This window comes from Actinia tenebrosa, unplaced genomic scaffold (assembly GCF_029948245.1).
Source record: "Actinia tenebrosa isolate PJP-AT-01 unplaced genomic scaffold, QUT_ActTen_1.0 PGA_scaffold2__45_contigs__length_23673736, whole genome shotgun sequence".
Lineage (NCBI taxonomy): Eukaryota > Metazoa > Cnidaria > Anthozoa > Actiniaria > Actiniidae > Actinia > Actinia tenebrosa.
Window position 1 is genome coordinate 11,877,212 of NW_028292579.1, and position 24,367 is coordinate 11,901,578.

At 41.8% G+C, this 24,367-nt stretch overlaps 3 protein-coding genes across 4 annotated transcripts; all 3 read right to left on the reverse strand.

The window, feature by feature from the left end:
* Positions 1–4,724: 4,724 nt before the first annotated feature.
* LOC116293098 (uncharacterized) lies at positions 4,725–8,180 on the reverse strand. Its single transcript, XM_031700495.2, has 3 exons — positions 6,677–8,180; positions 6,097–6,261; positions 4,725–4,955 (listed from the first exon to the last, which is right to left on the reverse strand). Exons 1-3 carry the CDS (start codon positions 7,688–7,690, stop codon positions 4,725–4,727), a joined length of 1,410 nt encoding a protein of 469 aa, XP_031556355.2. The 5' UTR covers positions 7,691–8,180.
* Positions 8,181–10,739: 2,559 nt separating this feature from the next.
* LOC116293117 (uncharacterized) lies at positions 10,740–14,955 on the reverse strand. Its single transcript, XM_031700514.2, has one exon. The coding sequence runs from the start codon at positions 14,897–14,899 to the stop codon at positions 12,299–12,301; it is 2,601 nt and encodes an 866-aa protein (XP_031556374.2). The 5' UTR covers positions 14,900–14,955; the 3' UTR covers positions 10,740–12,298.
* Positions 14,956–17,661: 2,706 nt separating this feature from the next.
* LOC116294526 (uncharacterized) lies at positions 17,662–23,128 on the reverse strand. Of its 2 annotated transcripts, XR_016120464.1 has the most exons (3): positions 22,979–23,128; positions 17,832–22,870; positions 17,662–17,723 (listed from the first exon to the last, which is right to left on the reverse strand). XR_016120464.1 is itself a non-coding variant. In XM_089034243.1 (2 exons), the coding sequence occupies exon 2, from the start codon at positions 22,798–22,800 to the stop codon at positions 18,031–18,033; it is 4,770 nt and encodes a 1,589-aa protein (XP_088890369.1). In that variant the 5' UTR covers positions 22,801–22,870; positions 22,979–23,128; the 3' UTR covers positions 17,662–18,030. The 2 variants fall into 2 exon arrangements, 1 of the variants encoding a protein (XP_088890369.1); XM_089034243.1 differs by having other exon boundaries at positions 17,662–22,870.
* Between the last annotated feature and the right edge of the window lie 1,239 nt (positions 23,129–24,367).

A 24,367-nucleotide genomic window follows, 5' to 3' on the forward strand; every position in this document is an offset into this window, starting at 1 on the left:
ATCTTCGCAGACCGACAACGTTTTTGAAATAGGTGTATTTTAACCTCTGTTAATAAGAACTCCAGCAAATGACCCACGATTAGTGGTATTCATATAAAAAAATTATTTTGTCATTGTACTGAGTACTTTAAGTACTGAGTCCCAAATGACGCGAAAATCTTGGACGTTGATTGGCTCAGATTGCAGTTCATAAAAATGCAAAGCCATGATTGCCTGAATTCTTAAATTCAAGGAATCTTAACTACCGATTTCACAGCTTTCCGTTAAGATGTACAAATTTTTAAAATATTCGAATTTCCATTTGTTTATTTACAAGAAAGTTATCGACTTCTCGCCAAAGATTTTGACAATGTCTTCATTTAACGCCGAATATTGACTGCCATCGGATTATATAATATAATTGCAATTTATTTAACTCCTTGGGAGTTATTTTCAAGCGAATGAATAAAATTATGGCCGCCATGCTGGTTCTGACTAAAAGTTTGCCATTCAACCAACATGGCGTCTATTTCGTCAGACCAAACCTTCGATATTTAAATTTCTAAATTTTATGCAGTCAACTAAAGTTTCGAGATTCGATGAGAACTAAAATTACGGCAGCCATGCATGTTGTGAGACAAAAATAAGATAAAGTTCTTTGCATAAAAAAGGAAAAATTAATTTCCCAAATAATTGAAGAGTAAAGTCATCCTTTCACACGAGAGTAAAAGGATGTAAGACATGGACGCCATGTTGTTTGACATGACAAAAGAATATAAAGACAGTGTTAGATTCAGACAACGTGGCGGCTATGACTTCACATGCACCCCAATGATTAGGGACCGATAATTAATTAGAGGGGAGAGGCTGATGGAAATGGGGGGGAAGTATTATTTTTCATGCAAAGAGAGGGTCACAAATTTGGGCCACTATATTTTTAGAGCGATGGTACTTAATCCGTGATATAAAAACAAAATAGTTATTAACTAATAGTCGCAATTTAGTGCGTATTTGGTCAATATCACTCAAGTGAATCAATCTATATACACTTATTTCAATAAAGTTAGTCGCCTGAAAAGCTAAAAAGGTGAGACCAACAAGGATTATGGGTAGTTAAATTTTACATGTTTCAACCGCTTTGATAACTGTTGATGGATTTTAGATCTTTTGCCAGTTACAGTCTCACCTATTTTGAGCATCCTCAAGCTGCAAATTGAATCAAAAGCTTTAATTGTTTGATGTTAAAAGTTTCCCATGATCCTCTGTGATCTCAGCTTTCTAGGTTTTTTGGTGACTAACTTTATTGAAATAAGTGCATATGAATACACAGGAGACATCACATACACAAGAAACATATTAGTCATTGATAGTCATAGCATTGATGAACAAATGACTAACATGTTTCTTGTGTATTTGATGTCTCCTGTGTATTCATATATAGATTGATTCACTTGGGTGATATCGACTAAATACGCACTAAATTGCGACTATTAGTTAATAACTATTTTGTTTTTATTTCACGGATTAAGTACCATCGCTCAAGGCCCCAGCACTAGGTTTAACCTATCTTACTGTATGTAACCAGGGTTTACGAATTATTCAGTTCTGTGACTTCCCACGAGGGAGAGGTTTTGGAGGCCTTGTTCGTTGACACGTTGCTTTTTCTTCAGAGCTAGAATGTTTTTGGGCTGTAGTTTGAATACTTTTGCTATTCCAGGGACACGATGTATCTTGAATTGCTGTATTTAAAGTATCTTGTGTATTTAGAGAATTTTGAACAATTTTGCTACTTTCGAGTGTACTTTTTGTTGCAAATGTTCGTTTTGGTTTAGGAGGTGGATTTGGAGACCGTTTCGCCACGAGAGGCTTCTTTGCAACGGCTGGCCTTTCCGAAGCATACCGTGTGATTGGTTTATTTCCTGCAAGTGATTGATGCTCTGTAGCAGTCGGGTTATTTGCATCACGTGATGGATCAGATAGATTCTGTGATGTAATTGGTCTATTAACGTCAGGTGACGAAGGACTAGATGTAATTGGTTTATGTAAATCATGTGATCGACTCGGTGATGTAATTGGCTGATTAAAATTAGGTGAAAAATTTAAGGACATAAATGGATTAAGAGCACCAATCTTTGATGGTATTGGCTCAGATAGAGCACGTAAGGGTTTCTTTTTTTTAATTGGCTTCTTTGGTAGTGGCTTTGTTATGACTGGTTTCTTTGAATCCTGCAAGCCATCCTTGGAACCGTTTTGAGCCTTTGAAGCCACTGAACTTTTCATCTCTGATTCTCGAGAAGCCTCACTTCCTACATTTGAGCTAGGGATTTTATCGTCGTCTTTTACGGTTTCTTTAGTTTTGACATCATTACTCGATTCAGAATCCTTGGCGTTTTCATTTTTCTCTTTTCTTTTTTCTTTTCTCTTTTTTTCCATCTCCATATGTTCTTTCTGAAAATAATGTAGTTCAATATCATCTATATACTCCATGTCATCCTCTCTACTCGAATGCGTTGGTTGGATTTGCCCAATAATTTTACTGTAGTTGCACGGAGGTTTTTGTTTGAACGGCTTTGATTCTAGTTTTTTTCGTTGCCTCTACCTCGAGGTAATTAGCGGGTTTTCTAGGAGGTGGTGGTGCCGGTGGACGAGATTTGACGTATCGTTCGGCTACCTGATCTACTGCTGCAGTGGACACCTTGTCTTTGCAGGATTGCTGTTGAGCAGTTTCTGACGATTCTTCAGGTGATTCTGAATTTTGCGGCTGTTGGTTTTTATTTTTGGATGACAAGGCTTTTTCAAAGAGCAATTGGCGCTCACTCTCTTTCATAGCTATATGAACATGAAGACTCTCAAGGTCCTCAAAATCTTTCTCCAATGGCTTGTTAATTTGGTCACAGCTTTTGGGTGAAGAAGAAAGTACTTCTGGTTGATCCTTGGAGTCGGCGCTTGCTTTGGTCTCGCCGGCAAAACTTTTTCTCAGATTCTTTGCTCTTCTTTGTGGAGGAGTCGGTGGGGCGGAAGTGTTATTGGATACGGTCTTAGTGAGGTAACAGTGTGCAATGTTAGGTGGAAAGTCTATGTCTTCGTACGAATTGCTTTCAGGTCGTTTCCTTGATATGACATCATGGTGGTGCGAACCAGAATTTATGGGAAGGCCAATTTCCTCGTATGAATCACTTGCAACCCGAACTCTGGGTGAAGGTATTGTATCGCTCTCTTGTGGCATGTCCATCTTTTCATAGAACCTGGCCTTGGTCATCCGTACTCGGATTTTTGTCTAGACTTGATTCTATCTGTTGGATTATGTCCACTTCCTCGTACGCATCACTGAAATAATTTTTGTCCACTATTTTGCCAACTGACACTTTTGCCAACTGATTCTTGTTACGAGATGTGCATACCAAGTCAACATTCTCATAATCATCCATTTCATCGCTGTCATCTCCTTTAGTGCCACAAATATCATTTTCATATAATGAGTCGTCTTCAGCATACGAAGCATTCATAGGCACATATGGTGATTCGTTATTCTCATTTGCATTCATTTTTTCGTAAACATCGCCTAATAAAGAGCTATTATTATCAGCCAAGATAGTAACGTAATAAGAAGGATCTGCAACACATCTAGCCATAGTTGTGTAATAAATTCCTTCTGAAACACAATGTTTGGACTCTTCCGCCGAAGACTCTCTCTCGGTACCTTTTGGCTTGATTGTTGCGTCACTATCAGGGACTATTGCACTAAGCCTCAACTCCTTTAGAAACTGTTCTGTTTTTGCCACAGTTTTACATTCCATGTAACTAGAACCTCTGAGGGTCTCCAACTTGGATCTTTCTTGAGTTCCAATAGTATTAATGCTCTTTGTATCGTTGCTGCATGATGAAGACAATTGTAACGCTCTTGCTAACGTGGACGCTTGTTCAGTTTCGGTGACTCCGTTCTTCTGATTTCTATCTGCGTCTTGCATATCCGAAGAGTGTCTACTTTTTCCATCGAGGTCATTCGTATTTGATGTTTGATTTTGTTTTGCTTTCTCTAAAGGAATCTTTAGCTTTAGTTCCTTAGTGTTCTCATAGTCCGATACTATCTTTCCTTGGTATTTCTTGACTGATGTCTTCAGAAAGGGTGGTTCCTCGTTTTCCAAGGGGAACAAGTTTCAATTGCTTGGTGTTTACATATTCAACACTCCCTGTTCTCGGTATCCCTTCAAGTAACTCATCAGAAACTACTGTTTCCCCATCTTTGATTACTCCTGGAGGCTTAACTTTGGGAGTGTTCTCATAATCTACACTGTCTGATCTTTCTCTCTGATCGTTAAAGTCATTTTCAGGAGCCGTTTTTCTAGAAACTTTCTTCATTAAATGAGCAAGTTTGAGTTCTTTGGTATTCTCATAATCCATGCTGTTTACTCTTTCTCTCGGATCGTCTGCATCATTTTGAAAAACCGTTTTTCCAGAGACACCCTTTTTTAAATGAGAAAGTTTAAGATCCTTGGTATTTTCATAATCAACACTGTCTGCTCTTTCTCTTTTGTCCTCCGCAGTCGGCTTCCTCTTTTCTATTCAACTTGTCTTCTGTTGCAGTAGTGTCTTGTTCATCAGCATCAACTGTGATGTCACCAAAGATCTCCTCTAGTGATCCCTCCTGTGTTATCCATGATCCATCCATCTCCACATACTCAACGATACTCTCAACAAAACCATCCATTTGCTCGTAGCTACAATCAATAGGGGCTGGCTTTTCGTCATCTTTTCGTCCATCCTATGGATTTTTGACGACGCCGTAGTCTTGGTGGTGGGATGGGAGGTGATTCTGGATCACTGCCTTGTCCTTGTTGGGCTGTTGCCTGTGTTTTGTTCTGGTCTTGGCCAGGCGTAAGATTTTGCTCTTTATCTTTAAACAAGTGCTTAGGCCTTTCTTTAGGAGGTAGTGGTGGTTGATGGGGAATATCAGGTGGTTTGTAGGCTGGACGTTTCTAAATCGTAAGAATGATTAAATTTAAGCTTGGAATCTGTGACGATGTCACGCACTTTACATATGCCCGTCACGCTCATTGTAAGAGAACATAGAGGCATTTTTAGTTTAGCTGTTGCGTTTTCTACTTTTTGAAATTTCATGATTTTTTTAAACCGTTTATTATTCACAAGAGGGGGTGGCTAAGCCTCCACACTCGCTAAAGCTGACCTTTTTTTCGATTCCAATAGGACCTAATTCATTCTTGGTGCAATGTTTACCATTTTCAGACCATGTGTCATTCCCTAAAGTATTATTTTTTTGTTAAGCGGTTGCGCATATGCATGAGAAGAAACATGAATATGGATACAACTGAAACGAAGAATCTTATCCTCGAAAGAATAACATGTGGTCTGAAATGGGTAAACAGTGCGGATCAAGAAGAATTAGGTCTAGCTGGAAAACATTCATTCAAAAAAACGAGTTTAATAAACAAATTTACATCAGTTTTTTTATGTGTCGGTCCTCATATTGACGATAAATTGCGTCATCGCATTATCAAAGGATCCACACTACTTTGAAAATGTGATGACGCAATTTATCGTCAATAAGGGGACAGACACATAAAAAAACTGATGTCAATTAGTTTTTTACAATAACAAAATGATAAAAAAACTTCTCGTATTTATTGATCAAAACAACTAACTGAAAGAGCGCAAGCTCGTTGACGTCAGCTTTATCTGTCTGTCCTCTTATTGATGATAAAAACGTTAGCCAATCAGCACGCGAGAAATTTGTAAATTGTTCGTTGTAAAATACAGAATTTAAGGGTCTCTCATTTACCCACCCATAACCTCTATGAGGATATTGACTCCAAGTTTTATATTACTCAACTAAAATACAAACCTAGTACAGTGCATACCATATATCCGTGAAAATCTTTGAAAGAATTTCCAAAAAGTTTGCACAAATTAGTAAGTTCAGTAGATGATAGATCTACAAAACTTTGCACTAATTTGTACAATTTTTTTAGTCATTTACTTCCTATTATAAGATCACTAAGATAAGATATCCAATAGATTATCCTCCAAAAAGTTCTTTCCCAGATCAAATCATATGTAAAAATACTTAGGTATCATACTGAGTATTATTGTGTACCTTACCAGAGATCGATTATCTTTCATCGTTGCTGTATTTTGATCACAAACACTAGCTGGTCTTGCAGTTGGCACAGAAACAGCTTTCTTCGATAATAGTTTGGGTTTTTCCTTGTGTTTTGTTTCCAACGGTGCCCTAGGGGGTGGTGGTGGTGGGGTTGAATGGCTTCTCTGTAGACCGAAAACGTATCATTTTTCAGTGACCTCAAGCATTTTGTTTAAGCACGTTTCCGATGATTAAGACATTAAATTTTTTTTTTTTAGTTTTATTTTTCGAAAACAACATAAAAGCCAGGAAAGGGAGTTTTCTGGGCTTAAGTAAGCCGCTTGTTTATCAACTAACTTCATTAAAATTTATATGAATTATTTTCTGGTCACAAACTGCTCAAACCGGAAGTGGTCCTAGACGGAAGCGCAGAGAGTAAATTATTTTTCACACTAAAGAGCATAGTAATTGATTGACTATGAAGCAACAAATAGTGGCTAAGGAATTACAATATTTATAAGTTCCTTGTCTCAAACTACGCCGGCTTCTTAATCTTCGCTCTAGTGATTATGTTAAAACATCGTCTCGATCAGTTCTTACCTTCTTGTTATTTGTAGGATCAGTCGACGCTTGCGTTGCTGATTTTGTCCTTGTTTTTCCGCTAGCTAATGCCGGTGGCTCGAGCTCAGTTTGAAAGAACTGCCTTACAGGATTCCTGGCCTGGTAAAGGCTTAGTCTATTCAATCTTTCGATACGCTTTAATGTTTTGATTTGACTCTCTTTGATCGTATGTCTTATTCTGTCATACTGGTCATTTGTCTTGGCAGAGCGTACGGTAATGTCTAGATCCTTTGGAAAAACAGCCAGGGTTTTACCATCTTCGCAACTTAGGACAGTCGCAAACACTGTTTCTATCTCGCATTCCCCGACTAAACGTACAGTTCCCAAATCGTACAGCGATGCAACGTTCAACCCGGGTACAGAAATCCGAGACAAACATGACTTGACAAAATGAATATTGACAGGTTCATCAGCTTCAAGGTTGTCCTTTTCCTCTGCATAAACTTCATCGATTAAAAACTCTCTATTGTCTTGAAGCGCTTGAAAGCGACCCTTGAGAAAAAAAGGAAGCCTAACTTCTCGTTCTTCTCCATCATTTATAATTTGTAAGCATTCAAAACAGCCAAAGCCTTTTTGTCTTATAATCTTGAACATGCTACCAGAGGTGATGTCGTGCGAAGGAATGTCACTAAGCGCTCGAAAATACTTCGGAAAGGTTTGAAGCAGTTCCTTCACACTAGTTGACTCTTCAATCGCATTTTTAGGAATCATTTCGACTTTGACTTGGAAATCTTTGGGGATGAAAAGTTCTGTGTCTTCAGCATTCTTGGCTAAGATCTTTGTTTCTTTGTGGAGCGAGTGTAGGATCAGAATTTGTCCTGAGTCTATGGTTCCTGAGGAAGCATCGCCACAAAAACCTTCAAATACTTTTACTACATGAGGTAGTGATGAACTAAATTGATCCAGAAATGAGCTCAAACTGTGGCTCTTTTCTGACCATTCCAGCGAATCTAGAAGACCATAATCAAACCTACTATGAATCGATGAATCCATCTATCTACACGAAGCGATAAATTCCACGCTGCATTACTGAAAAGTAACAGTCGCAAGATACGTTGTACTTGAGATTCGTCGCTGTTTTTCCGACCCTGACATGTTCTATATTCAATAGTTTACATCAAACCAGGCTAGTTCTTCATCATCGTCTACACCAAGTGTAATATCAGGGTATTAATCCTCTTTTCAACCACGAACTTTCCGTTTCGACGACGCTAGTTCCACCTCCTCGCTTCTAAGCCTAACCCATGACCCTATGATTCCTATTCTTTTATAAACAATTGATGCTACGCGTCCGGATGAAGTATTTTTGCTTTATAAATTTGAATTCCAAGCCTGTAACTGCCAAAACAAACCTTGTCTGTATTTGAATTAGCTTTGACATGTGATGGTTCAAATACTAGCCAAAACTTGGACGCGGAAGCAAAATAAAAAACCTCTTATTTGTTCAACAATAGTACTAAATGTAGACTTTAAGGACGTTCTTAGTAATAAATAAACATCAGAGTATCTGGTAATAAATTTACAACCACTATAAGTAAAATATTTTCAAAGACTGCCTATATATTGAGTAGAATTGCGTGACAGAATGTATTTGTTATGCTGGCATTTGCCAAAAACATTTTAAAATTAAGGAATTGCGCCAATAACGTAAGCACTTGTCACTCGAATGCTTCGTTTTTCTTTTCTTTTTTTTTTTTTTTTTTTTTTTTTTTCAGCTTTAGAAGAGTTACATATTTCTTACTTAAAATCGCATGCGAACTTTCCTTAACAATGCAAGGCGGCAATTTAATGGTTTATGAATGTTATTAATCGTTTTATTATTGTACTTAATCGTATTGACTTCAATTCTTGTCACGCGAACAAGGCGGGCGACGTGTTACTAAAGTAATGTTTTGCTACTTTTTAAGTGTCACGCCATGTTGGCTTAAAATTCAATACTTGTTTTGTTTCAATCTTTATTATTAACTCGCCGTGAAGTTCAGAAACAACATACTATCTCGTAAGATAAAATGTTTCTTTTCCCAAAGGAAGTTTTTTTTACGATTTTACTCCATTATGGCTGTCGTAGAATTCACGATTCCGCTGGGGGAAAATTAACAATTTTCCCTGTTGAAAAGCAGTGTCGGCAATAACAAAAGGTGTCCAAATTTGACTATAACATTCTCACTTGAACTGAGTGGCACTTTATCGATTTCCTGTAGTCAATGACCGGGAATTTAACCTTATTTTTTCTTTCAATGAATCTGCTTTCAGCTTTAGTTTCCTTGTTTTCAAATGACGTTGGAAATCTTGTACGGAAATATCAGTTGTAACCGAAACTTCTTATTCCAAGAACAAAATCAGTGTCTTCTTGTGGAATCTGTCGTGTATAAGCAGACTAAGCAGAAGCGGAAATAGGTAACTAAAGAATGAACGGAAATTCGTCAGTGTTTCCGCGACATTGTTTGTTTATTTGTTTACTTAGACCTAAGGTTGACCAGGGGAAGAACAGAGATGAGTACTTTAGTACTTCAATCAAAATCATGCTCATAAGTCTCCGTTTGGCGTATTCAAAACGGGGTGGTAAGAAATTTGAACTATTTCTGTTTTTCAATCGTTGTATTAGAAAACGAAATTACAAATGACAACGCGGTGGCTGAGACAAATATAATTATGAAATCTAGACCGCAATATACTAGCAAGATCTCCACATTTTTTCGTCGATATATCTTATAATTTCTTTAACTACTGGTTGTTGTTGTTTTTTTTTTTGTTTTTTTTTGTCTTGTTTTGTTTTTGTTTTTGTTTTTGTTTTTGTTTTTGTTTTGTTTTTGTTTTTTTTGTTTTTGTTTTTTTTTTGTTTTTGTTTTTGTTTTGTTTTTTTGTTTTGTTTTGTTTGTTTGAAACTTTAGACGAACGGAAATAAAACATTTTAAAGAAAATATTCCAATATAAAATTCCCATTTTTAAAATTTCTTTAATTATTAAGCTTACTGATTAAATAATCCCTTACGCTTTGCCTTTTAAAAAATTATGTCACACCCAGTTGGGCGCCGTGTGCTATCCCGATTTAAGGAGAAATGCCGGATCTGACGTTTTTAATTTTTAGTCCGGTGCTGTTTCTTTTCCAATCATACCCTGCAATAGACCATTCTATCGTATTAGCGTTGAGTGTTTTCCCATGCATTTCAGTCAATGTTCCTTCCCTTGAGTATTATTCTTTTATAGTAGTATAGAGGTATATTATAGCATATTCTTTTGTATCACTTCAGAAGATTTACTTATATGGATGGAACTTAAATAAAGCGATTTTGTTCCCGAAAAAGGTAAACACGGGAAACATTACGCCCAAAGTAAAAGGACCATATGTCTTTCAGTTTTGAACAAAACTCTCATCTACGCAATAGGTAAACTCTTTTTCCCTATAACAAGTGGAAAAAGATGTGATTAAGCACCGATTATGCTCGTCCTTAAAAATACCTACTCTTTGTGGATAAAGTTTTTCAATGTTTCGCAATTCTCTACTTTTACATCCCCATAATGCCTTGCGTCTTTGGGGGGTATCCAATCAAAAAACTGTCCCAAATTGAAAGGTTTCTTAATTGAATTTATACTATACCTGCTTTTATCTGTACAATACTGATTATCAATTTTTTCCAAGATATTTTTGCGTGTACAGATCATGAAGAGTTTTGGTCTTACAGAAAATGTATTGACTTACGAAAAAATGTTTAAAATGTACCTTAAACGTCTTCAAACTTCTATCTCTTTCTGTTTTTTACTTCTTCATTTTATCTTTGGATACCAAACAAGGTATTTTCAACATTGTGTGATCAGCCTTCAGCAAAATAAGTGGGTTTTTACCCTCTGGTTACCCCCTAAAGACGCAAAGTATTATGGGGATGTGAAAGTAGAGAATACGTCTTAATGTCTTTTCCGACAGCCGCCTTCTACACCTTTCATTATCTAATGTGTGTGATTTACGCTGGAAACCCAGAGATTAGCTTCAGTTGAGCAAGTAATTAGCATTTGACGTAGTGTCTGTAGTGACTGGTTTAGTCTAACCTAGACAAAACATACTTTGATAAATAATGTCAACTCATTGTTTTAAAATTATATGTTTTATTTAATTGCTATCATGATAGATAACAATGTTTACAGCTGCGCCCAATAATAGCCATACAAATAGACCTAGCTTTTATAAAACCCTGTTATGATAATATAGGGTGTTCCTACTGCTAAGATAATTCTTTCATTGGCTTGCCTGTGGAAGCTAGGCCAAAACAAAGGACTTGTCGCTAGCACTGGGGTCACCCTACCCTACCCTACAGTGTAAATAAACGACCGAACCTTGGCTTTGATGCAATGGCTTCCCATTTCAGACCACGTGTATTTACAAGTCTTTACCATCTCAAGAAGAGCTGCCAAACAAAGAATAATACTAAAGGTAATGACACGTAGTTAGAAATGAGAAATCATTGACCAACCAATATCAACCCAAAATAAATGAGATTTAAACTATATGATATCCATATTAATATTCCTTCTCAGACATTACCGCGGTAATCAAAGAAATAATACTCAAGAGAATGACAGTGAAACGGGAAGGACTTTACGACGAAATATTAGAATTGCAAGGAGGTTTTGTACTATAAAACTAAAACCAATAACGTGAACCTTTTAGTCTGTCAGGTTATGGCATACCAGACTGGCATGCTAACTATACACAATTTAGCTCGACCTTGAGGACAGTGCGTTTTATTTCTCATGAGAGTAAAACTATATACCTTTTAGGAGCGTAATGTTTTCCCCATTTTAGACCCCGTGTCATACTCCTACTCATAATATTCTCCTAATATTCTTTGTCAGAGTTGTAACCATACTCGTGTGTCTTCTCGTGTGCAGCCGTTAAACAAAGAAAACATGCTCTAGGGAATGACACGTGGTCTGAAATGGGAAACATCACGTCCAATGTAAAGAGGTTTATTATTTTGACCTCCATATTTGACTGCGTTGAAAATATGCTGCAAGGGCCTATAATGTGTCATTAAATATTGTTTTACTTTTATAAGTAATTATTTAAGCGATAAAGGCTGCAAAAAAAAAAAAAAAAGGAAAAAAATATTAAGCAATAGAGATTTTGCACCATCAAGTGACAGCAGCCATGCAAGATGCAAGAACGATCAATCGTTTTACATAAGATAGGTTTCGATTCCCAAGAATAAAGTGATAATTATATTGTTTTCCATTTTCCTTTGCCGACGGTACGTGATAGCGCAAAACCTCTATATATAGTAGTTTTCGCATGACTTTGAAAAGCTCAGTGCTATAAGCGGGCTTTAAGTTAGCTGATTTTTTTCTCGCGCAATGTGATTGGTCTGACCAAGCCATAACCTTGACGTGACCTTGTCCGCACCATGTTTATGCCATGTTTCGGGTATTTGATTGGATGGAGAGTAAATTATCGACCAATGTGATTGGTCTGGCGTATTCCTCGCCGTGTCACGACCATGTTCGTGCCGTGTTCGTGCCATGTTCGAAAACTGTTCTACAGTTCTAATAGCCACACCGATCGACGGCGGTGCTCTAAATGTTCATATTCTTTGGTAAGCATTCTTATCATCACATAGTTGGCCTCCATCCACCAATAAACTTAACCAGTTTCAACCGGTGAAATTTCTCAATTCTCATCTCAGACAAAATATCCTCATCTAGTGAGAGCAACATCTCTCCATCGATCTGGTTTTCCTGGAAGTATTCAACCAACTGTTCCATTTTTAGTTCCTTCAAACATTCTGCCACTTCGGCCACCCCTAAACTTCTAAGATCATCAGGAATGACGAATCTTGTATTAACAAATTTTGCATCTAGTTCGTTCATTGAATGGGACCGATTTGCTCTTTTGCTTGAGTGTGTTTGTTCTTTTCCTTGCATCAACTCGTTTCCAGATTTATTCTGGGTAATCGAACCTGCATAAACCTTTGGCTTCGGGGGACTGGCCGGTTTCCTTAGATCCAAAAGAGCAGGTTTCCTTTCTCGGGGAATCCTTGGAGGCGAATCCTGTACTTCGTTTTCATCACATCGTTTTTTGATCGGAGCTGAAAAAGGAATAAGTGCCTTTCGTGGGACTAGAAGTTTTGGCCTCAATGATTTCTCGGAATCGACTTTCGAAGTAAATTCTAAGGTATCAGTGCTTGAGCTTTTGTCGCGGTTTAGGGCTTCTCTGGGATCCACAGATTGACTATTGGTCTTAGGGATTGGCAAAGGCCTTCCAGAGAATTTTTTCTTTTCTTTTACAATGCCAATGGTTGCCGCAGCGCTTGCACTTCGTCTAACACTTGCTATGGGCGGTTGAGGTAAAGGAGCTTGGCCGGCCTTCTTTTTACTCGTAGTACTATTATTCCCAGTGCCAGTAGAATACTCGCATTCTTCAAGAATATCGGGTTTTCTACTGCTGGTCCTTGGAGGAGGCTGGGGTGGGATTTTGGCTTCCATACTAGCGGCTTTCTTGGCTAAGGGGTTGTTCCTGAGAAGCGCATCGCTTATCGCACTGCCGAGGGAACTACCCACGAGAGATGCCACCCCTGCACGTGCTCTCCTCTGCGGTGATGTCTTCGCCTCAAAATCACAACTGTTTAGTCTTGCTTTCAGGAAATCGCAGTTCTCGTACACTGCTTCATCGCTGTTCGTTTGGTCGTTCCATGTTTTGTATTTTCTCGTCAGCGTTTTGCTTTTGTCAGTCATGGTTCTGTCTATTTGATAAGTATTTGAATGCTGTCCCGATTCCCCGACTATTAGATTAGCAGGAGCTGAATCGCGTCTCGCGGAAATCTTTCCCTTATTACTTGAAATAATCTTATCTATGTTGTTCACCGCTTCTTTTGCAACAGAACAACTGATATCTTTCATCGGTTCTGGCAGCTCTCGAAACGTAATCTCTTGGTAGATATGGTCAGCTTCTTCATCTTCCGCTGATGTAGAAGCACTCAAATGTTTTAGCCTGTCCATTCGAGCATATTCTTGACGATAAATTTGATTCGTAAATAAACCCGCAGAAATATTCCCGTCGTTCTGAGAACTTCTAGCTTGTCTCGGAGTATCGTACAACGGCGTTTTCGGTGAATCACTACTCTCTTGTGTTCGTTCAGTTGATGTGGCTTTTGGAAAGTCATAAATCCCGTTTCTAATGCTTAAAGCTCTGACCAATGGTGTTGGAGTATAATTGTTAGGAATCACAACTTGTAGTTTCCCCGTCTCGTCTTTTTTAATCTCTCTCTTCATTTGGTCTTTTTGTAGTGACGCAGTTTCAGTTTCTTTAGCGTGACCAGCCATTTCTTCACAAACAACACAAGAATCAGCTCTCTCGTTTATTGTTATTTCTTCGTTTCCTATCCTAGTACAATTATTCGTTTCCCCAAAACATTCAGCGTTCATTTGACGCTGGTTTTCAGCTTCCACCGAAGAACGAAGCGTAATTTCCAAGTTCGTTGGTAATTTTATGACCGAACCAGAATCTTCCAGCGTGCTGGCGATGACACAAGTTTCCGTAAAAGTCTTCTGCAGTTTCAATACTCTCTGTACTGACTCATGAAATGAATTTTTAAATTGATCTTGAATAACATTATCCACCATGTAAATATAATTTGGTAGTCCAAATTTCCTTACAACTTCAGCTATTCTGTATTCGTTTGGATCTAGAACCGCTTGAAACGTTGCTCTGCAATTTTGTGTTACTTTAAAAACTTGTTTGGGTTTTGTCAACGTTGACAGTATAAAACTAAACGAAGATCCGTAGTTCTCGACTGTTTTATGTTTGACTTTCAGTTTGTCATTTCTTGCAAATCCAACTTCCGTATCGTTCTCCGCGACTCGAACAAACCTCACTTTCGAAAGTTGTTCTAAAATCCCGTCACTGCTCAAACGACTTTTAGCAAACTGTTCAGAAACACGATCAACCTTTACTGCGCATGTCAGAGGAAGCGACATTTCTCCCCACTCCTCTCCCCCTTGGAAGCTAATTGCAAACACTTTAGGAACTGTTTCATGTCTATGAAGTATAAGAACGTCATCAACGCTTAGTGTCTTTTCTTCGTTTTCATCGTGGTAGCCTTCGTGTACTTTCACGACTTGTGGTAACTGGAAAAGCTCAAGAAAATCGGATAATTCGTAGACATGTGAACTCCATTTTCCTACTGCTTGGGTACTCCCCTTGACTTCTGCCATGCGAGATGACGATGAGGGCCAGCTAACTTACTTTCGCTGGCTCTACTACTCTGTATATGAAGTGCATGGATAAATAGGATTAGGAATAGAGGATGGAATGACATTACTATAAACATGGCCGTAATGTTTGTTGATAGTAAAAGTTAAGAAACCAAGTTGAAATATATATTTTGTTATTATAAGCAACATGGAGCGCCTATGAAAGCTAGCAATACTGAATAAGAATGAAGGAGTAGAAATAACTTACAATGAATCAATAAACACGTGGAGATAACTAGCTAAGACCTATTGTGAGCTGCGTCGGTGTTTCTGATGAAACCGTAATGATAAAAAGGTAAATTATACACCGTGAAAAGATGAAAAAACTTACTGACGTTTCGGAGGCTAGTCGAGGACTAACGAAGCGCTAGCGTCCTAAACGTCAGTAAGTTTTTTTATCTTTTCACGGCGTATAATTTACCTTTTTATCATTACTGTTTCAATAAATATGTGATGGTACTAGGAATAATTAATAATAATAAATAATTAGGTAAACTGAGTGAGTGAAACATGGATACCGACAGAGTGAAGTGTAGAAAAACTATCAAATTCCCATTCCTGATTAGTGACGTTTAGCAACTGGCTACACTCACTAGAATCATTTGCTTATCCTTAATATATTTTCTTAAAGTAAAGCATTAAGATATCTAAAAAAAATAATATTTATTAAAAATTATTAGAAAACGCATTAATAATGCATGAGGAAAACACAATAGAAATCATAACCATGAAGGTGATTTTATATCGGATATAGATTCGTCTTCATTTGCATAAACTTTAACTTGGATTTTCTCTATCAAACTTGGTTCATTTCGTAAAGAATTCTGTACCATATGAGAACATACATCATGAGTTTTCTAAGCCGTTCAATAAACTCGCAGATCGTGTTTTATCGGGTCTAAAACCACTCGGCTACGCCTCGTGTTTTATACCTGATAAAACACTTCTACTCGTTTATTAAACAGTACATAATATTGAAATTTTTAAAATCAAAGTATTAACAGAAAGAAGTAATGAATTAAGATCAAAAACAAATATTTGTTTTTGACGATGAAATTTTGGCTGCAGCTCGCCTTCCCCACTCCTCCTACCACACTCTCTTCGTCTGCGTTCTATCTTGACTTGCACTATGCATAATCAAAATAAACACCTCTAGAAAGAAAGAACTTCATGTCTAATTCGTAAATTCAACTTTGACAGTAATAGGATTATGGCGAGAAATTTCTTTGCATCAATCTTGTTGTTACAGCGCGTCGTGTTTATCCTTAGAGCAAAAAATAAAACTTTTCTAACAAAGATTCTTAACTCAGGAAAATTTCGTTTTCGCTTTGTTTCTTAGTAAATAAGCTAAGATCTTACCTCAATACGACAGGCTAGACTCCTTTCGCAGGTTTGGCTTCAACATCAAACGTCGTTAATCAAATAATTCTACTAAAAAACAGTAACTATGCTCCTGAGAAGTAGAAGCTTACTTAGGAAACTAAGTAAGAAACGACAAGGCTATTGTTTGCATTCGTTAATATAAGTGAAAGACTTTCGAAAGCTATGTCTCAAGATGTTCACACTTTTTACTGTCGCAGAAGTTGATGCGTATGAAAATATTTGCATCCAATCTTGGTACATAAAACAAATCTCTGCGACTAACTAGAATAGTCATTTTTCTCGAGTTGCGTTGACAAGCTACAAGAACGTAAGAGGTGAAAAATTCCGCAGAAAATGTTATTCTTAACTAAAAGAAATTAAAGCTCTTTGTATTCTAATGGCTGTTCTGAAAACTCTTGAAATTTTCGTCAAACGATCTAAAAATGTTATAACAAACCGATGTAAAAAGTAGATCTATATACCTTTGACGAGTTTACATTTTTCCGCACAGAAAGCGGCCTCTCCGGTCCTCCTCCCTCCTCTAATACCTTTGATCCAAACTAACCAACCAAGATACACTTGCTCCTCTCACTTACCAGGCAACACACTAACCAACCAAGACACACTTGCTCCTCTCACTTACCACGCAGTACACTAACCAACCAAGACACACTTGCTCCTCTAATTTACCAGTCACCACACTAACCAACCAAGACACACTTGCTCCTCTCGCTTACCAGGCAGTACACTAACCAACCAAGACACACTTGTCCTCTCACTTACCAGGCAACACACTAACCAACCAAGACACACTTGCTTCTCTCACTTACCAGGCAACACACTAACCAACCAAGACACACTTGCTCCTCTCACTTACCAGGCAACACACTAACCAACCAAGACACACTTGCTCCTCTCACTTACCAGACACCACACTATCTAACCAAGACACACTAGCTCCTCTCACCTACCAGACACCACACTAACCAACCAAGACACACTTGCTCCTCTCACTTACCAGGCAACACACTAACCAACCAAGACACACTTGCTCCTCTCACTTACCAGGCACCACACTAACCAACCAAGACACACTTGCTCCTCTCACTTACCAGTCACCACACTAACCAACCAAGACACACTTGCTCCTCTCACTTACCAGACACCACACTAACCAACCAAGACACACTTGCTCCTCTCACTTACCAGACACCACACTAACCAACCAAGACACACTTGCTCCTCTCACTTACCAGGCACCACACTAACCAACCAAGACAAACTAGTTCCTCACACTTACCAGGCAGCACACTAACCAACCAAGACACACTAGCTCCTCTCACTTACCAGGCAACACACTAACTGAAGAAAGAGATGCTTCTCGATGTCTGATAGTATTTTATTCTACAACGATGATAGAGTCCTAAGATACAAATATATAAAATCTAAGCTAAATAATAGCACTTAAAGTAAATCATGTATAGATAAATGTGAAGTAAACGATTACACATATAATAAATGGAAAACTTACATAAATAAAGATATACTGGTGCTGAATAGTCTTGTATTATAGTTCTGTCCTAAAACGTAATCTTAACGTAAACAAAATGGCCGCTCCTACTGAGCCGGTCAGCGGTATCTAACTCGTGTCCAGGCCCTAGTGGCCAGTAGAGAACTCTTCATCCCCCCCAGTCCTGGAATCTCTGACTGGGCAGTCAGAATTACTGGACTCAGTTTCTAACCCAGGTGCCTGTCTCGGGTTCATAGCGCCGTGGTGTCCTTCTGTCACGTGTAGGGCGTATGTATGGAGGTGCCTGGGTCAACGGGTTTTCTGGGGGACTGACGGCTGGTTGTGGTCCCTCGGTGGCTGGTGGTTGGGGGAGTGTGGGGACGATGGGTTGAGGAACGTTTGGGGATGTGGCACATGGTTCATCTTGTGGTAGCTCACAGGCCTCTTCAAGTGGTCCCTTGTCTGTGGGTATCAGTATGTGCTCCTGCTCCTGGCTTCTTCCTAGGGAGGGCGGCGGGGATACTGTCTGCTGCGGGACTGTCGGGTGGGCTGGTGTGTAAGCTCTCAGGAATCGACGATTGCGCAGTGTCAGCCGTCCCGATCCATCTACTTTCACTCTGTATTGGTCGTTCTTCAGGGATTCAACTACAAGGCCAGATCGGTCCCACTTAGTTGGGTTTGGGCCATGCTGGTTTTGAAGGAAGACTCTGTCGCCAGGGGTTAGTGGGCGAAGTGGTCTCGAGTGGATTCTCAAGGACTCGGTTGTGCGGGACATCCTTGTGCGCAGGGCTTCTTCCTTCGCTATCCAAGCCTGACGCCATAGTGGTCGGACGTTGGGGTTTGAGAACTTTTCTAGTCGACTTACAAAGGTAAGTGAGTCTCGTAGTGGCCGGCCAAAGATTATTTGTGCGGGTGATAAGTTGCAGTCGCGGTCGGGCGTGTTTCGCAGCTGTAGGATTGCACGCAAGAAGCGGTCTTGGTCGAGGTTCCCGGTTGGACCAGTGTTGGACATTAAAAGTCTCTTTGCTGCCTTAACAGCAACCTCCGCTCTCCCATTGGACTGGGGGAAGCTTACTGAGGACACGCGGTGTCGCACGTTCCAGGAGCGGAGGAAGTTTTGAGTGTTACCTGCTGTGAACTCTGGGCCACCATCACTCCCAAGTTCCTCTGGGACGCCGAACGTAGCGAAGAATCTGCGTAAATGATGGACCAGGCCTGCTGATCCTCCTAGATCGGTGCCAGCTGTTGAGCGTAGAACCTCTACCCAACCTGAGAGGCGGTCTCCGACGACAAGGTAGTGGCAACCCCCGTGGTCGAAGAAGTCTGCAAAGATCGCTTCGAAGGGGGTGGATGGTGGTGGCGAAGGTAGAGGGGGTGTGGCCGCTTGTGACGGGGCATTGCGGTTGCAGTCGGCACATCTTTCTCTGGTGTCCTGAATGTCCTTTGATAGCCCAGGCCAGTAGACGATGGCACGGGCACGCTGTTCCATCGTGGAGGCCCCTTGGTGGGCAGCGTGGAGGTGCTGGAGGATCCCTTGGCGTAGGGAGGAGGGAACAATGACGCGGTCGTTGTACAGCAGGACACCTTCTTGGATATAGATGGATTCGCTGATTGGGGAGAGATTGGTTAAGGTAGGGTCTTTGCTGTCTATATTGCCGTTTTGCTCGAGGAGACGGAGAGCGTGGCAGAGGGATTCATCTTTAGCTGTTTCCTGTGCTAGGAGGGACCACGATATTGCACTGAGGCCTTGAGCGTCTTCGCGGATTGTAGACATCAGCGCTGATTCTGCTAGGTCAGGTTCGCTTGGTTTACCGAGTGAGTAGTGGTTCTCGGAGCTCGATGGTGAGGGGTGTCTTGAAGTGGCGTCAGCGGCGTGGTTGGTTTTCCCGGGTCTGTGGACAATCTCGAAGCGCCACGGTAGGGTGCGCTGCTTTAGTCGGAACAGGCGGGAGTTCGATATTTCGTCTAGTGTGCGGTCACCGAAGATTTTTACTAGTGGCTTATGGTCGGTTACTATCACAAGGTTGTCACATCCTTGCGTAAAATATCGTGTTTGTTCGAGGCCCCAAGCGACAGCAAGTGCCTCACCTTCGACGGCTGCGTAACGCTGCTCTGCTGATGAAAGGAATCTTGAACCTGCTAGCGTGATTTTCCATCCCCCTGGGCAGCAGTCTGGTATACCGGAGGGGCAGTTGCAATGTTGCTGAAGCAGGAAGTAACCGATCCCGCGGTTGGACCAATCAGGCCGTAGGCAGGTGCGCCGTTGCATGTCAAAGATTTCAACACCTTCCCGGATGGCTTCTACGATGACTTCTTTGGACTGTTGGAATGCTGCCTCCAGGTCTTGGGACCATGTGAACTTACATCGAGGGCTGAGAAAAGGTTTGAATACGGCCATTGTGTCTCGCAACTGTGCGTAGTTCGCCACCTGGTTGACGAGGCCAAACCAGCTCCTGATGTCTGTCGTTGATTCTGGGGAGGGGAAGTCGCGGATGGCATCCAGGTACTTGGGGAGCGGTTCGATTGTTGCGTCCGATATCTGGAATCCCGCAAAGCTGACACTTTTCCCTGCAAATTGAAACTTATCTGGGTTGAGGACGATGCCGGACTGGCCGACTCTGGTCAGGAAGTCAATCGTTCTCCACCAATGTTGTTCCAGATCGGTGTCGTGGTGTATGGTGTCATCTACGCAACGTTCCTTTCGTTCAAACTCCGAGAGGATGGCACTGAAACGGCGATTGTATCCGTCTCCTGAGGACAGGAAGCCTTGCGGCGCCCTGGTGTATCGCCAGCGTCCAAATGGTGTGATAAACGTGGTGAGATGGCGATCTGATTCTCGCAGTGGGACGCTGTGATAACCGTTCCAGGCATCCGTGACCGTCTTCCACGTGTTCTTGGGGATGCGTCGCGCCAGGTGGAAGGGTGACTCAGTGGCGAAGGTTTCGCGTTGGCAGAACTTGTTAAGGGGTGATAGGTCCACAGTCCTGCGGGGTGAACCGTCGTGCTTCCGAGTGACCACCATGCGGTGGCACCAGGTCACCGGTTCCCCATACGGCACTCGCTCGACAACACCGAGTGCCTCGTCGCGGAGGAGGTCCTCGTAGACTTTCTGCTGCCAATGGACAGGTATGCTGGCTGGTTTGTGACGTGCCTTTGGTGTGGCCTCTGGATCCACGTGTATCTCAACTGGAGGTCCTGCCATGCAGGGCAATGCTCGATGAGGGCAAGTGTTGAAGGTTGAAGATGCGTATTGTTCGAGGAGCCAGGCTTTCATTCTTTCATTGTTTTCCGGGGTGCACGGAAATGGTAGCTCGTTGGGGCGTTGTGGTGGGGCTGTGCGCAGAGGGCATGAACACGTTGTGTCGTTGGCATTGGGTGGCGTAGTACAGCCATCGTTGATAAACCTACTGGCGTTGATGGATGAGGGTTGTTGTGGTTTATGGACGCTGTCGTGGACGTGTATGCCGTTGAGGGGTGTCTTTGTGTTCTCTCTGGTAGGGAAGTGCTCGCCCAGTAGGTCGAGGTTGAGCAGTGACTCGTAGGACAGGTACATGTCTCGCACGGAGCTGCTTACATACACCATCGAGCGGCAGGTTGTTTTGGCACCGTCTCGTGAGGCTGCTGTTAGTGTGGCAAAGAACGCACCCTCAATGGCGATAGGGGAGCGGTTGGCGGCTGAGAGGCCAAGACTGACTGGTCGCAAGTCATCACGGGAAAATCCACAGGCAGTGAACTCCTCTAGGGACCAGAGGTCTGATTGTGCGCCAGTATCTGCGATTGCAGATATTTTTGCCTCCTTGTTAAAGCAGTGGTTGTGAGATCGGTTGTTTGGTCCGTCAACGGTGATGGTGACGGACACTCTGGGGTGTTCTCTGAAACGAGCTCTTCTCCATTCGCCCTTGGAGAATATGTGATGCTCTAGTCTCGTTGATGGGGGCCTATGGATTGTACTATGTGTTATGGTCAGGTCCCGTTTATAGCGTTGAGAGTGCTGTCTTCTTCGGCGCCGATGACTGTTGTGGGTGCTGTGTACGCTGACTGTTGTGATTTGGGCGATAGGCTCAGATTCTAGTGCCTGGATGTTGGCGGGTTTTTGGCGTTGCTTTCGTCTTCGGGCCCTGTAGCAGTTTATGCACACTTGATGGGGCTTGGTGTTCCATCCTCGCGCTCCTTCTGTAAAGGTTTTGAAGGGACTCTTACAGTCGGGGCAAGTTGCCTCTTTGGCTTGATCAGGATGTGATGGGGCCGCAGAGGGTTTTGTTCTTCGTTGTTGCTGGAATGATGACATGCCAGAGAGGGTTGATGGTGGGAGTGCATTTCGGGCCATTTCTTTGTTTTCCACCAAGGCAATAACGTCGTTCACCGCTTTCTGCAGGATGTCTTTGGTCCCGAGTACCTCGCGACGTATGTCGGGGTCGTAAATGCCGTTGAGTAAGACGTCTCGGAGGATGTGGTCTGTATAGTTAACGGTTTTGCCGCACTCGCACCGTGTGCTGTAGGCACAGGTTTCGGCCTTTCCTCGCGCCCGAGCTGTGAAGGCACGGAATGCCTCGTCGCGTTCCTGATGTAATTGCAGCAACTCGGTGCGTATAACGCACGTGGCAACCGGGATGACGGCCAGTGAGCGCATAGCAGAGAGAAGATTTCCGAGGGATTCCGATGTTGCCTTGTGGTTGGCCTTTAGGATGCTATCTCCCAATGCAGGTCCAGCACACTGAAAGAGCTGAGATGGGGCTGAAGCATCGTCTATGCCAGAGCCAGAGCGAAATACTTCCCAACGGCGGACGAATACGTTCCATTCCTCTATTGAAATGCCGATGTCTACTTTCGGCCGATCTAGTTTCGGTCCTCTTGACGCTGGGGCCTGGAGCGTTGTGGCAGTGTCTCTGTGTGCTAGCCCATGGTTATTTAGTAGTGCAACGGCGACGGCGTCTGTGACATCCTGTGTCTTAAAGGTGCAGCTAGGAACAGAACATTCAACTACAACCATGACTCTATCATGAAGAAAGAGATGCTTCTCGATGTCTGATAGTATTTTATTCTACAACGATGATAGAGTCCTAAGATACAAATATATAAAATCTAAGCTAAATAATAGCACTTAAAGTAAATCATGTATAGATAAATGTGAAGTAAACGATTACACATATAATAAATGGAAAACTTACATAAATAAAGATATACTGGTGCTGAATAGTCTTGTATTATAGTTCTGTCCTAAAACGTAATCTTAACGTAAACAAAATGGCCGCTCCTACTGAGCCGGTCAGCGGTATCTAACTCGTGTCCAGGCCCTAGTGGCCAGTAGAGAACTCTTCACTAACCAACCAAGACACACTAGCTCCTCACACTTACCAGGCAGTACACTAACCAACCAAGACACACTTGTCCTCTCACTTACCAGGCAACACACTAACCAACCAAGACACACTTGCTCCTCTCACTTACCAGACACCACACTAACCAACCAAGACACACTTGCTCCTCTCACTTACCAGACACCACACTAACCAACCAAGACACACTTGCTCCTCTCACTTACCAGGCAACACACTAACCAACCAAGACACACTTGCTCCTCTCACTTACCAGGCAACACACTAACCAACCAAGACACACTTGCTCCTCTCACTTACCAGGCACCACACTAACCAACCAAGACACACTAGCTCCTCTCACTTACCAGGCAACACACTAACCAACCAAGACACACTTGCTCCTCTCACTTACCAGGCACCACACTAACCAACCAAGACACACTTGCTCCTCTCACTTACCAGGCACTACACTAACCAACCAAGACACACTTGCTCCTCTCACTTACCAGACACCACACTAACCAACCAAGACACACTTGCTCCTCTCACTTACCAGACACCACACTAACCAACCAAGACACACTTGCTCCTCTCACTTACCAGACACCACACTAACCAACCAAGACACACTAGCTCCTCACACTTACCAGGCAGCACACTAACCAACCAAGACACACTAGCTCCTCTCACTTACCAGGCAACACACTAACCAACCAAGACACACTAGCTCCTCACACTTACCAGACACCACACTAACCAACCAAGACACACTTGCTCCTCTCACGTACCAGGCACCACACTAACCAACCAAGACACACTTGCTCCTCTCACTTACCAGGCAACACACTAACCAACCAAGACACACTTGCTCCTCTCACTTACCAGGCAACACACTAACCAACCAAGACACACTTGCTCCTCTCACTTACCAGACACCACACTATCTAACCAAGACACACTAGCTCCTCTCACCTACCAGACACCACACTAACCAACCAAGACACACTTGCTCCTCTCACTTACCAGGCAACACACTAACCAACCAAGACACACTTGCTCCTCTCACTTACCAGGCACCACACTAACCAACCAAGACACACTTGCTCCTCTCACTTACCAGGCACCACACTAACCAACCAAGACACACTTGCTCCTCTCACTTACCAGACACCACACTAACCAACCAAGACACACTTGCTCCTCTCACTTACCAGACACCACACTAACCAACCAAGACAC